The 13001-nt window shown below is 42.3% G+C and overlaps 1 protein-coding gene across 1 annotated transcript in view; it reads right to left on the reverse strand.

Moving 5' to 3' along the window:
- adam22 (ADAM metallopeptidase domain 22) overlaps positions 1-13001 on the reverse strand; it is a 473836-nt gene that overhangs the window by 393073 nt on the left and 67762 nt on the right. Inside the window, exon 4 of the mRNA XM_041183951.1 lies at positions 3686-3752. Coding sequence (XP_041039885.1) covers positions 3686-3752 — 67 coding nt within the window. The remainder of the gene's footprint in view (positions 1-3685; positions 3753-13001) is intronic.

Consider the following 13001-nt stretch of genomic DNA (forward strand, 5'->3'; position numbering starts at 1 on the left):
CCCATGTCCAAGTCGCCTCAACTGCAGGGTAGCTCTTGCCACCACCCTTAAATTGCCTCAACTGCAAGGCAGCCCTTGCACCCACTCCACCCCACTCCAACGTGCCCCAACCTTGAAGTCCAACAGGCGACCTGGGTGAGCGCTGCGCAACGTTACTGTGCACTCACCTCCGAGTTCCCCTCAAAGTGCAGCCTGCCAAGTGCAAGCTTTATATATGCTGTTATGAAACACGTCAGCATGACGGGTGGGCAATCCAGCAGGGGGGATGATTCCAGCAGACTGGCCTTATAATGATATGCAGATGTATTACAATCAGGTTCCAATGGCAGGAAACACAGCCCGCCATCGACGGGCTGAGTGGACGATCACAAACTGGCTTCACGACGTTGTGAAACCGATTTTTGGCCTTCTCACTATACTGTCACTCGTGTCACCGAACACACCTGACGCCAGCGGGCACGGAAAATTCCACCCAGACTCAGAAAAATCTCCCTACTATCTCCATGTGTAGCTACATCAGGGGCACACAACCAAATCCCAGAACAGTCATAAAGTCAAAAGGTCTCAGGAATCTCACGAGTCGGCAAGTCTTAAAAACACTTTGATATGTAATGGTTTCATAAAATAGTTTATGTGATACTGAATACAGATTGGCATAAATCATTAAATTGACAGATTTTATACACGATTTGTATTGTGAGGAGTGGGGAAATGCTTTGCGGAGTAATAATATAGTAATCAAGCAATATTACTCAGCCCTTAGCCCTAGTCCTGAAACCTTCTGGGATTTGGTTCTGTGCCTCTGTTTCAGCTTTAGATGAATAGTGGGGAGATTGTCCTGGGTCTATCTTCTCCCCCAGCACTGAAATCGTAGAATTTTTAGATATATAAAGGGTAAGAGAGAGGCAAAAGTGGACATTGGGCTGCTGGAAAATGATGCTGGAGAAGTAGTGGTGGGGAACAAAGAAATGGCGGAGGAACTGATAGGTACTTTGTGTCAGTCTTCACGGTAGAAGACACGGGTAACATCCCCAAAGTTCAAGCGAGTCGGGGGGCAGAGATGAGTATGGTGGCCATTACCAAGGAGAAGGTGCGAGGAAAACTGAAAGGTCTGAAGGTGGATAAATCACCTGGACCAGATGGATTACACCCCAGAGTTGTGATGGAGATAGCTGAAGAGATAGTGGAGGCGTTAGTGGTGATCTTTCAGGAATCACTGGAGTCAGGGAGGGTCCCAGAGGACTGGAAAATCGCTAATGTAACTCCCCTGTTTAAGAAGGGAGTGAGGCAAAAGATGGGAAATTACAGGCCGATTAGCCTGACCTCGGTCGTTGGTAAGATTTTAGAGTCCATTATTAAGGATGAGATTTCAGAATACTTGGAAGTACACGATAAAATCGGGCAAAGTCAGCTTGGTTTCATCAAGGGGAGGTCATGCCTGACAAATCTCTTAGAATTCTTTGAGGAGGTAACAAGTAGGTTAGACAAAGGAGAGCCAATGGATGTTATCTACTTGGACTTCCAGAAGGCCTTTGACAAGGTGCTGCACAGGAGGTTGCTCAGTAAGATAAGAGCCCATGGTGTTAGAGGCAAGGTACTAGCATGGATATAAGATTGGCTATCTGGCAGGAGGCAGAGAGTGGAGATAAGGGGGTCCTTCTCAGGATGGCGGCCGGTGACTAGTGGACTTCTGCAAGGGTCAGTGTTGGGACCACAACTTTTCACTTTATACATTAATTATCTAGATAAAGGAACTGAGGGCATCCTGGCTAAGTTTGCAGATAATACATAGATATGTGGAGGGACAGGTAGTATTGAGGAGGCAGGGAGGCTGCAGAAGGATTAGGAGAATGGGCAAAGAAATGGCAGATGAAAAACAATGTGGGGAAGTGTGAGGTCATGCGCTTTGGTAGGAAGAATAGAGGCATAGACTATTTTCTAAATGGGGAGAGAATTCAGAAATCTGGAGTGCAAAGGGACTTGAGAGTCCTAGTCCAGGATTCTCTTAAGGTTAACTTGCAGGTTGAGTCTGTAGTTAGGAGGGCAAATGCAATGTTGGCATTTATTTCGAAAGGACTAGAATATAAAAGCAGGGATGTGCTGCTGGGGCTTTATAAGGCTCTGGTCAGACCACATTTAGAGTATTGTGAGCAATTATGGGCCCCGTATCTCAGGAAGGATGTTCTGGCCCTGGAGAGGGTCCAGAGGAGGTTCACGAGAATGATCCCAGGAATGAAAGGCTTAACATATGAGGAACGTTTGAGGACTCTGGGTCTATACTCGATGGTGTTTAGAAGGATGAGGGGGATCTGATTGAAACTTACAGAATACTGAAAGACCTGGATAGAGTGGATGTGGGGAAGATGTTTCCATTAATAGGAGAGACTAGGACCCGAGGGCACGGCCTCAGAGTAGAGAGGGAAGACCTTTTAGAAGAGAGATGAGGAGAAACTTCTTTAGCCAGAGACTGGTGAATCCATGGAATTCATTGCCACAGAAGGCTGTGGAGGCCAGGTCATTGAGTGTATTTAAGACCGAGATAGATATGTTCTTGATTGGTAAGGGGATCAAAGGTTACGGGGAGAAGGCGGGAGAATGGGGTTGAGAAACATATCAGCCATGATTGAATAGCTGAGCAGACTCAATGGGCTGAATGGCCTAATTTCTGCTCCTATGTCTTATGGTCTTATGGTCTAATCATAGGATTATAGAATGGTTACAGCAGAGGAGAAGGCAAGATTAGTTTAGCTAGTCCCAATACCCTGCCTTTTTCCTGTAGCCCTGCAATTTGTTTCCTCCAAATGCTTATTCAATTCCCTTTGGAAAACCACAATTGAATCTACCTTCTCCACCCTTTCAGGGATTGCATTCTAGATCATAACCACTCACTGCGTTATAAAAAGGTTTTCCTCTCGCCTTTAGTTTTTTTGCTAATCACTTCAAAGTTGTGTCTTCTGCTTCTCATAGCTTCTGCCATTTGGAACAATTTCTCTCTAACTACTCTGTTTCGATAGAGATGTTCAAAATCATGAGGGGTCTCCTCTCAACCATCTTTTCTCCAAAGGGAACACCCCCGATTTCTCCAAGAAACCTGAAAGACAATGACTCAGTGAAATCATTCCTCCTTGACCCCAGGCTGACATAACCCTAGAAACCATGATTAAACAAGGTGTCCACATTACTCCCAATGCAAGTAATCATGCCAAGAGACTGAATGTATCACTGCTCCCATAGTACTGTACAGTCAGAAGGCCACTAACTTCATAAAACGTCTATGTAAAGTATACATTTTTAAAATATATGCATCAATGTGCACTTAAATGTACAATGGTTTTACAAAATAAGTTAATATATATTTAAATGTATCGGTTGCTTAAAACTATGCTAATGTGTATTTATATATACATTTATATATCCAATGTCTTCATAAAATATACATGTGAATGTACTTTCTTGAGAATAAAAATGGATTAAAAGTATTTAAAAATGTAAGATACCAGTGGTCAATGCTGAATCAGTTTACCTTTGTTCTACTTTTCACAGTATTTGTCGATAATACGGTAGATAGTTGTGACTATTCTCAAAAACATGGGAGTAAGATCAAACACCATTACTTGAAAAATCCAACAAAACTTGTGGGATTCTGAAGCTTAACACAAGAGAAACAATTTAATGTCAGACTTACCCTGGACTGAACAGGTGTTCCCCTTCCATCAACAGTGTGTTCCACATATTGGGAGGAGAGCAGATCACTAGGAGTTAAGGAAAGTAAATGAATTAGTCAACAGTAACAGACTAAATATTGTTAGGGCAAAGGATTTAATATTAATGAGATCCACTTACAAATTGGTATTTTTATTACCTCAAGGAATTTTATGTAAAATTCCAGTACTCAGATAACATTTGTGCTAATTGCAGAAATTTGAAGGATTTGTTGTAAAATGTTGCAGCAGTCCAAAAGGCTTATTCTGCATATGGTCATCCTATTGACTATTTCCTCATGTAATGGTTGGGGGGTCGAAGATTAAATAGGAGCAGGTTTAAGGTGGGCAGTGTTCCATGTCATGGGTATAATGGCTTATGCCCAAGCCTTTGTTTCAACCAAGATGACCTCAGCAATCCAACACCTGATAAGGTGCAAACTGTAGCAGAGATAGAACAAGCATCAGATGTGAAGGCGGTTCAAAGATTTGTAGGATTTGTGAACTACCTAGTAAAGTTCTCACCCAATTTGTCATCAGAATGTGAACCTCCATGCAAATTCACTGTGAAGGATGTTCAGTGGTGTTAGGGCACAGAACAAGAAGCAGTTTTTATTCACATCAAACAACTAGTGGTGATAACACTAATTCTGAGGTAGGATCGTAGGAAATAGAATTAGGAGTAGGCCATCCTGCTCCTTGAGTCTGCTCTGCCATTCAACTAGATCATGGCGGATCTTCTACCTCAATGCTATTTTCCTGCACTATCCCCATACACCTTGATACCTTTAATAAGGAGAGACCTATCCATTTCTGTCTTGAATATACTCAATAACTGAGCCTCCACAGCCCTCTGGGGTAGAGAATTCCAAAGATTCACCACACTCTGAGTGAAGAAATTCCTCCTCCTCTCAGTCCTAAATTGCCAGCCCCTTATTCTGAGACTGTGTCCCCTGGTTCTAGACTCCCCAGTGAGGGAAAATATCCTTTCTGCATCTACCCTATAAGAATTTTATATGTCTCTAAAGGTCACTTTTGGTTCTTCTAAACTCAAGAGAATATAGGCATAGTCTCCTCAATCTCTCCTCATAGGACAATCCTGCTATCACAGGAATCTTGTCTATTGAACATTCATTGCACTCCCTCTATGGCAAGTATACCCTTCCTTAGTTAAGGAGACCAAAACTACACATAATACTCCAGGTGCGGTCTCACCAAGGCTCTATACAACTGCAGCAATACTTCTTTACTCCTGCATTCAAATCCTCTTGCAATAAAGGCCAACATAGCATTTGCCTTTCTAATTGCTGGTTACACCTGCATGTTAGCTTTCAGTGACCTATGAATAAGGACAGCCAGATCCCTTTGGAAAACAACACTCCACATCTCACACCACTTAAGACTTTTTCCTACCAAAGTGGATAACTTCACATGTTTTCACATTATATTGCACCTGCCATGCTCTTGCCCACTTTCTTAACCTGTCTAAATTCCCTGGAAGCCTCTTAGCATCCTCCTCACAACTCAATGATTTGGGGCAGGAATAGGCCATTGGCAGCAAGGAAGAGTAAGACCAAGACATGTGCAGTAAGGAAGAGTGGTACATGGAAAGCAAAGAATAATGGAACTCACTTAAAAATGCTATCAAATCCTAGCTTCTGTAAGGACTGGAATTAAATAACTGACTACAAATATAACAACATACTATTTATTGTATGGTGCATTGTGGTTGCTATTTTATTTTTAACCTTGTCCATATATTTTTGGAGTTGGAGAGGGTGGAACATAGGAACACGAATAGGCCATTCAGCTCGTCAGGCCTGTTCTGCTATTCAATTACATATGTCTGATCGGTTTCTCCACTCCATTTACCCACCTTAGCCTTATGCCTTATGTCATCTTATGCCTTGATATCCCTAACAATAATCTATCGGTCTCATCTTGAAAGCTCCAACTATTCAAGCAGTCACAGACATTTGGGGACGGGGTGGGGAGCAAGCAGAGAATTCCAGAATTTCTCTCTCCCTTTGGATTCCTGGTTGCCTTCCTGAATGACCTAGCTCTAATTTTAAAATTATGTCCCCTTACAAATTAAGAGCAGGAGTAAGCCATGTGGCCCCTCGAGCCTGCTCCACCATTCAATAAGATCATGGCTGATCTGATTGTAACCTCAACTCCACTTTCTTGCCTACTCCCGAAAACCTTTCACCCCCTCGCTTATCAAGAATCTATCTAGCTCTGCCTTAAAAATATTCAAAGACTCTGCTTCCATTGCCTTTTGAAGTAGGGAGTTCCAAAGACTCATGACCCTCAGAAAGAAAAAAATTCTCCTTTTCTCTGTCTTAAATGGGTGACCTGTTATCTTTAAACAGTGACCCCTAGTTCTAGATTCTCCCACGAGAGGAAACATCCTTTCCACATTCGCCCTGTCATGATCCTTCAGGACCTTGTTTTTGATTATTCAGTCAAAGGAAATAGTTCATCTTTAGCTATTTTATTGTAACCTTTTATCACTTTGAACATCTTGATCAGATAACTCCTCAATCTTCTATACTCGATGCAGTAACCCAATTCAACTCTCTAAGCCCCAATTTCATTCTGGTGAATCTGCACTGCACCTACACCTAGATAAATATATATTCTCTAAGGTGAGGTGCCCAAAACTGACGCAGTACTCAATATGGGATCTGACCAAGGCTCTGTACAACAGAAGCACAAATTCCTCCTCTTTGTAGTCCCACTCTTTTGAGATTAAACTCAACATTCCATTAACCATATTGATTGCTTTTTGTACCTGACAACCAGCTTTAAATGATTTATGATAAAAACAAAATACTGCAGATACTGGAAATCTGAAACAAAAACAGAAAAATGCTGGAAAAACTCAGCAGGTCTGGCAGCATCAGTGAAGGGAAACAGAGTTAATGTTTCGCGTCCATATGACTCTTCAGAAGTTGAAATCTGGGCCACAGTCACAAGCTTTATTCTTCAACAACCAGAACAAAAACAACTACTTGCTTTTCTGTCATGCCTTGAGCATAATAAAATATGACAGATAAGTAATTAGACTGCAGGCAATTATTATTATGTAATTATTATGCAAGATTGCTTTATTATGTAATTCTAAAAAAGGGACTTATCTTTGTTTTTCTATTTAATCAGTAAAACAATGTAATGTATAGGTTCATCACATGATTAATCAGAAATGCCTACCTTAGTTTCTGTTTTAAGCAATCTGTACCATATCATCTGTGATATATTGAAGACAGCTATTTTGCTTTATTGAACAAGCCTAAATATAAGTGGGATATTCCAAATACTTGGAAGTTGCTGCAGTCAATTACAGAAGACATTTTATATGTCTTCAACCATCCAGAAAAAAAAATTAGTATAGTTGTAAAGAATTAATTATTTGTAAGAAGTTAAATATTATTTGATATTGGTTGATTAAATGCTAGAACTCTTTCTTTACTACCATAAACCAAAATCCATACACTGGCCAATGTTCTGCATTTAAAAATGCAATCATTCAGATGTTTCAAATATGATTTCTACACTGATGACAAAAGTCATACTTTTCTTTGTTCCATTCGTTCTGACCAAAGAGTAGGCAGGCGTAGATGTTAAAGCAAGCCTGATAAAAATAAAAGCAGCAATAGGGTTTCCACCCATTTGTTGTGCTAGTCCAAGTCTTGTTCCTCTCCTAAAATATGTTAACAGCAATTAGCAGAGAAAAAATATAGTTTGTTACGAATGTTAACACCCATCAAGATAACTATGTGGAGAGGGGATATGAACAAAAGTATATCTTGAACTGACTACTCAGAATAGACACCAGTTAGCTGAACAAACAGAAGAGTTCAACTATTACCAAGGCATTGTCAGAAATGATTAATGCAGAGAAGCTTTCATACCCATAGTGTGGCCAACAGGCCACTGTCTACTATCTCTTAATATGACAGGAGAAGGCACGCTACAGGGCACAAAATCTGCCATAACAGTCAACTACATGACGGAAGAGGATTGCATGATGTAACCATATTGGAGAAGGCGAGGAATGGTCAGGGAGAGGAGTTTAAGTGCAAAAATAATGCTTTGTTATCCTAATGGTAACACCCTTTTCATTTAGTCTAGTAGGCTCCATAAAATATCAGCAAACATGTATACATAACCTATTCTTTAACAGGTACAGCATTATTGGATGAGAACCACAATGACCAACTTAACCCAGGTATGGATATCATCCATTAGGATTGAATATCAGGAATTCAAGTGTTCATGTGCCAAGGTTTCCAACCATTCATTCTAATCACTATGACTCCCAAAAGAACTAATTCTCTACATTTTCAGTAATAGATACAAAAGTATTTTTTCCTAAGCTTCCCATATTCAACACTTTCTCCAACATATGCCACAATGTAGCTTGAATGAACTTGTCAATTCTGCAGTGTGCAAGTTATAGTTACATTGTAACATATTCCAATTTACAAATAATGTATTAATTAAACCTAGAATCTTTCATCTCTGCAAAGGATATTGTTTACAATCTGATATAATTTCACATTCAGATCATCCATTTTCTGCTTACAGTAATACTCTGGAGTACATACTTCCTCACATTTAGATTTGCTTAATAATATCTCCAGGGATACGAAGAACACTTGAATATAGATTGAACTTTCAGAAAGGTGGATCTGAAGAGTGTTATTCTAAGTAGCTAACACCTTTGGAATACAAATAAGCTGTAGCCTGATACAAAATGTAATGGAAAATAATGTCCGAACTACATGTTGTAATTTAGTCTATGTTGAATCATGAATCCAAATTAGCTATAGGGTAACCTCTAATGTTATTGCTTCACATTATAGTAGTATAAAAACAATTCCCCACCCCTACCAAATGGGTGCTAAGGTATATTATGTATTCTCTTTGTTAAGATGAATTGAAAGGTCAATGTGAGTACACTATGAGGAAAAGACAAGAAAACAATTTAAAACCTTTCAGAGGTTGGAACTGTTCTCCTTGGAGAAGAGAAAGTTAAGCGATTTGATCAAGATATTCAAAATCATGAGGGATCTGCACACAGTAGATAGGGAAAAGCGGTTCCTAATGGTGGAAGGTCAAGAATGAGGGGCCATAGGTTTAAGATAATTGGCAAAAGAAGCTATGGAGACATGAGGAGAAACTTTTTCACATAGCGAGTGGTTAAGATTGGGAATGCATTGCCTCAGAGTGTGGTGGAGGCAGATTCAATCGAAGCATCCAAGAGAGAACTGGATTACTATCTGAAAAGGTAGAATGTGCAGGGCTATGGGAAGAAGGCAGGGGAATGGAACCAGGTGCATTGCTCATTCGGAGAGTCAATGCAGACACAGTGGGCCGAATGCCCCTCTTTCTGTGCTGCAACAATTCTGTGAATCTATGATTCATTATTGACCAGTGATTCCACTTTTGCCCTCTTGCTTATAAGCATTAACCACAAAATTCTATTGATTTTATCCTATTATTATAGATTATAACTATCTTACCCAGTTCGCTGTAAATTAGGACCAAAGAGCTTCATCTGCAGCACATAATACGACAGTAGGTTGCAAGCGATGACATTTTATTTAGTGAATTGTATTGTTATATTATGAGAGATTAATAAATAATGGCAGCTTTCCATTTTATAAGACAATGGCTTGCACCATGGTCGACACTTAAGCATCACATGGTGTGGCTCGGGAGCCCCATTCTGGCATGGCAGCCTCTGTCACATTTTCTGCAGAGGAAGACAGTGGGCTAAGATGGTGCACAAATCACTTGCCTCTGTTTTCTCTAGGCCCTCTTCTCAGTCTGATAAGCTTTATCTGCTCACCTTTTCAAACAGTCAGCCTCCAGAGGTCACGGCCATCAGTGACTGTCTCCCAGTTTTCAGTGTCAACGTCCACCATCTTCATATCATGCTTGCAAATGTCCTTGTAATGGAGGTATGGGTGTCAAGATCCAGTGGCCAGTTCACCGTAGAGAAGGCCTTTGGGTATATGGCCATCATGCACCCAATGAACGTGGCTGAGCCAGTGCAGACATCGCTGGCTTAGCTATGAACGTACACTGATGGAATTAGCATGCTCCAGGACCTCTGAGTTGGTGGCCTTATCCTGCCAAGAGATGTTGAGGATGTGTCTGAGACAACAAAGGTGGAAATTGTTCAGGCTTTTCTCCTGCCTAGCATATGTTGTTTCTTTACATTCGTTCAGAGGATTTGAGCATCGCTGGACTGGCCAGCATTAATTGTTCTTGAGTAGGTGATAGTGAAATGCCTTCTTGAACTGCTGCAGTCCATGTGGCATAGGCACAACCACAGAGCTGTTAGGAAGGGAGTTCCAGGATGTCTTATGAGGAAAGAATAGACAGACTGGGCTTGTTTCCACTGGAGGTTAGGAGAGTGAGGGGTGACTTGATTGAAGTATATAAGATCCTGAATGGTATTGACAAGGTGGATGTGGAAAGAATGTTTTGTGAGTCCAGAATTGTTTTAAAATCAGGGGTTGCTCTTTTAGGGCAGAGATGAAGAGAATTTTTTTCTCTAAGAGGTTTGTGCAACTTTGCCTCAGCAGGCGGCGGAGCAGGGGTCATTGAATACTTTTAAGACAGAGGTAGATAGATTCTTGTTAAGCAAGGGATCAAAGGTTATCAGGGGTAGATGGGAATGTGGAATTTGAAACACAAGCGGATCAGCCAAGATTTTAATGAATGGCGGAGCAGGCCCAAGGGGTCGAATGGCTTACTTTTGTCCCTATTTTGTATGTTCATATGTTCATATTTTGACCCAGCGACAGTGAAGGAATGGTGAAATATTTCCAAGTAAGGATACTTGGAGGGGAACTTGCAGGTGGCAGTGTCCCTATGCATCTGCAGCCCTTGTCCTACCCATTGGTCATGGGTTTGGAATGTGCTGTCAACTGAGTCTTGAAAAGTTGCTGAAATGCATCTTGTAGATAATCATGTAAATAGTACACACTGCTGCCACTATGCATTGGTGGTGATGAGAGTGAATGTTTGTGGAAGGGGTGCCAACCAAGCATGCTGCTTTGTCCTGGATGGTGTCGAGCTTCTTGAATGTTGTTAGAGCTGCACTTGTCCAGGCAAGTGGACAGTATTCCATCAAATTCCTGACTTATGCCTTGTAGATGGTGGACAGGCTTTGGGGAGTCTACAGGTGAGTTGTTCGCCACAGAATTCCTAGCCTCTGACCTGCTCCTGTAGCCACAGTGCTTACATGACTGGTCCAGTTCAGTTTCTGGTCAATGGTAACCTCCAGGATGTTATCCAGCTCTCACCACTGAAGAGGAGTGCACAGAAGATGCAAGCTCAGTAGACTCGCAGTTTGGTGTTCTCGGTCAGGTTGCTGTTGTTCCACACTCTCTTACTCAGCTTGGACATAACAGCTGCAGGTTTTGCAATGCATGCATTGATTTCAGTATTGACTGATATATTGCTGGTGATTCTGGAGCCAAGATATTTGAAGCCATCAACAATCTCCAGCCTCACATTGTCAATGCTGATAGATGGCGGTGGCAACATCCTTGACCATGACATCTGTCTTCCTGATTCAGCAGCAAATGAAGTCTCATGCCATCCAGTGGAGGCTTCCTATTTTCAATGCATTTGTATCTCATGATAATCAATATCTTAAATCATTTTCAAATTAAGTCCTACCTTCAAGATTAAGTGAGTGGCACATTGGAAACTTATACCTCCTTTTCACGGTTGTTTAGAAGTGGTGTACACCAGTCAAGTTTGTCCACCTGGATCTGAGATGAGCAGTTGTTTTTGTGGAAATCTGCAGCACAGGGGAGGGGAGGAGGACACTGCCAGCTTGGATGAAGGGGGAACTCAGAGGGTGAGGGGGAATTGGGTCAGGGGCATATATCTGGAGAAGCCAGAGATCTTCAAGGAAGAGGACCGGGTGGAGTCAGGCAGGGAAGGGGGGTCAGCCAGGAAATGCAAAATGGATCCTAAAGGGTAAGTTCAGTCCTGTCCAATGTGGTGTTGACGTGAGGAAGCTGCCTGCCATGAGGAAGGTCCACAGTTACAGCAGGGAGGTCAACATGATACAAGGACAGGTCCAGTCAGAGGTAGGGATAATGGAAGCTCTGAGAGAATGAGTCAAGGGATTGCAAGGGCACATCAAGAGTGATGCGGTGTGGGTCTACGATCATAGAGGAATGTCTACCTACGGTGGAGGGGTGGCGGTGGGAGGGGGAGGGCCAAGGGAGTGAGATGTCATGTTCACTGTCACTGGTCACAGGATCAAGGGTGATGGAGGGGATAACTGAGGGAAGGTGCACAGTGATGATCAGAGAATCAGGGGTGATGAGATCAAACTTGAAGGTGACAGAGGAAGGGTGAACAGTGACAGGTTCCAGGTGGAGGGTGATTCGTGTTCTATTGTTGGCCATTACTCCAAACTTATGATTAAGGTGGCAAGAGTCCAGGTCCAAATGGGAGGAGGCCAATGGGCGGGGCAGGGGGTGGTGGTGGTGGGAGTTCTGGGTGTGGCCCATGGGAGGAATTCAAAATCTCATTGCTCAACAGTATGGATGAAAGCCATAAACACAAAGGTGCTCATATCATTGCCTGGCTTCTTCACAATTAACTTCATGGATTTGCTATAGGTTTGAGATACTCAATATTCTTGCAACCTCTGGAGCAGGAGAAGCGAACGCGACAAAGGAAGGATATTCCTGGCCAAGAACAGTGGCCGCAAGACAAGCAGTTGGCAGCACCAGAGGAGGAGGCAGGTATCCAGGGAAGGCATTGAAGAAGTTGGGCACTGGCACATCACTGTGTCATCAGGACCAGAACAACTTCTGCAAATGTAGGAGAAGCAATTGGAGACACGGCTAAGGCTGCCCCAGGAAGTGGTCACCGAGTTATGTGGGATGCTACAGCATAGTGGACTTGGTGGGACCCCATGCCAGTGGCTTTCACGGTGACTGCAGTACTCAATTTTTTTCACCAGCGGTTGTTTCCATTGCTCCTTGAGTGACATGTGTACCATTTCACAGGCTGCCACACACATAAATGAGGTGACCAGTGATCTCTTCCATCATGAGAATGAACTCATTAATTTCTCCACAGATGATGGTAGCCAGGTGGCAAGGGTATTGGGGATATTGCTTGTTTCCCTATGTGAATGCTATGGGTCATCAACTGCAGTCATGTGGCCATTAAAGCTCCTTGGGACCAGCAAGCGGCATATGTGAATCATTAGGGCTTTCACCTCTTGAACATACCTCTTGGTCTGCAACCACA

Source organism: Carcharodon carcharias, chromosome 3, assembly GCF_017639515.1.
Source record: "Carcharodon carcharias isolate sCarCar2 chromosome 3, sCarCar2.pri, whole genome shotgun sequence".
Lineage (NCBI taxonomy): Eukaryota > Metazoa > Chordata > Chondrichthyes > Lamniformes > Lamnidae > Carcharodon > Carcharodon carcharias.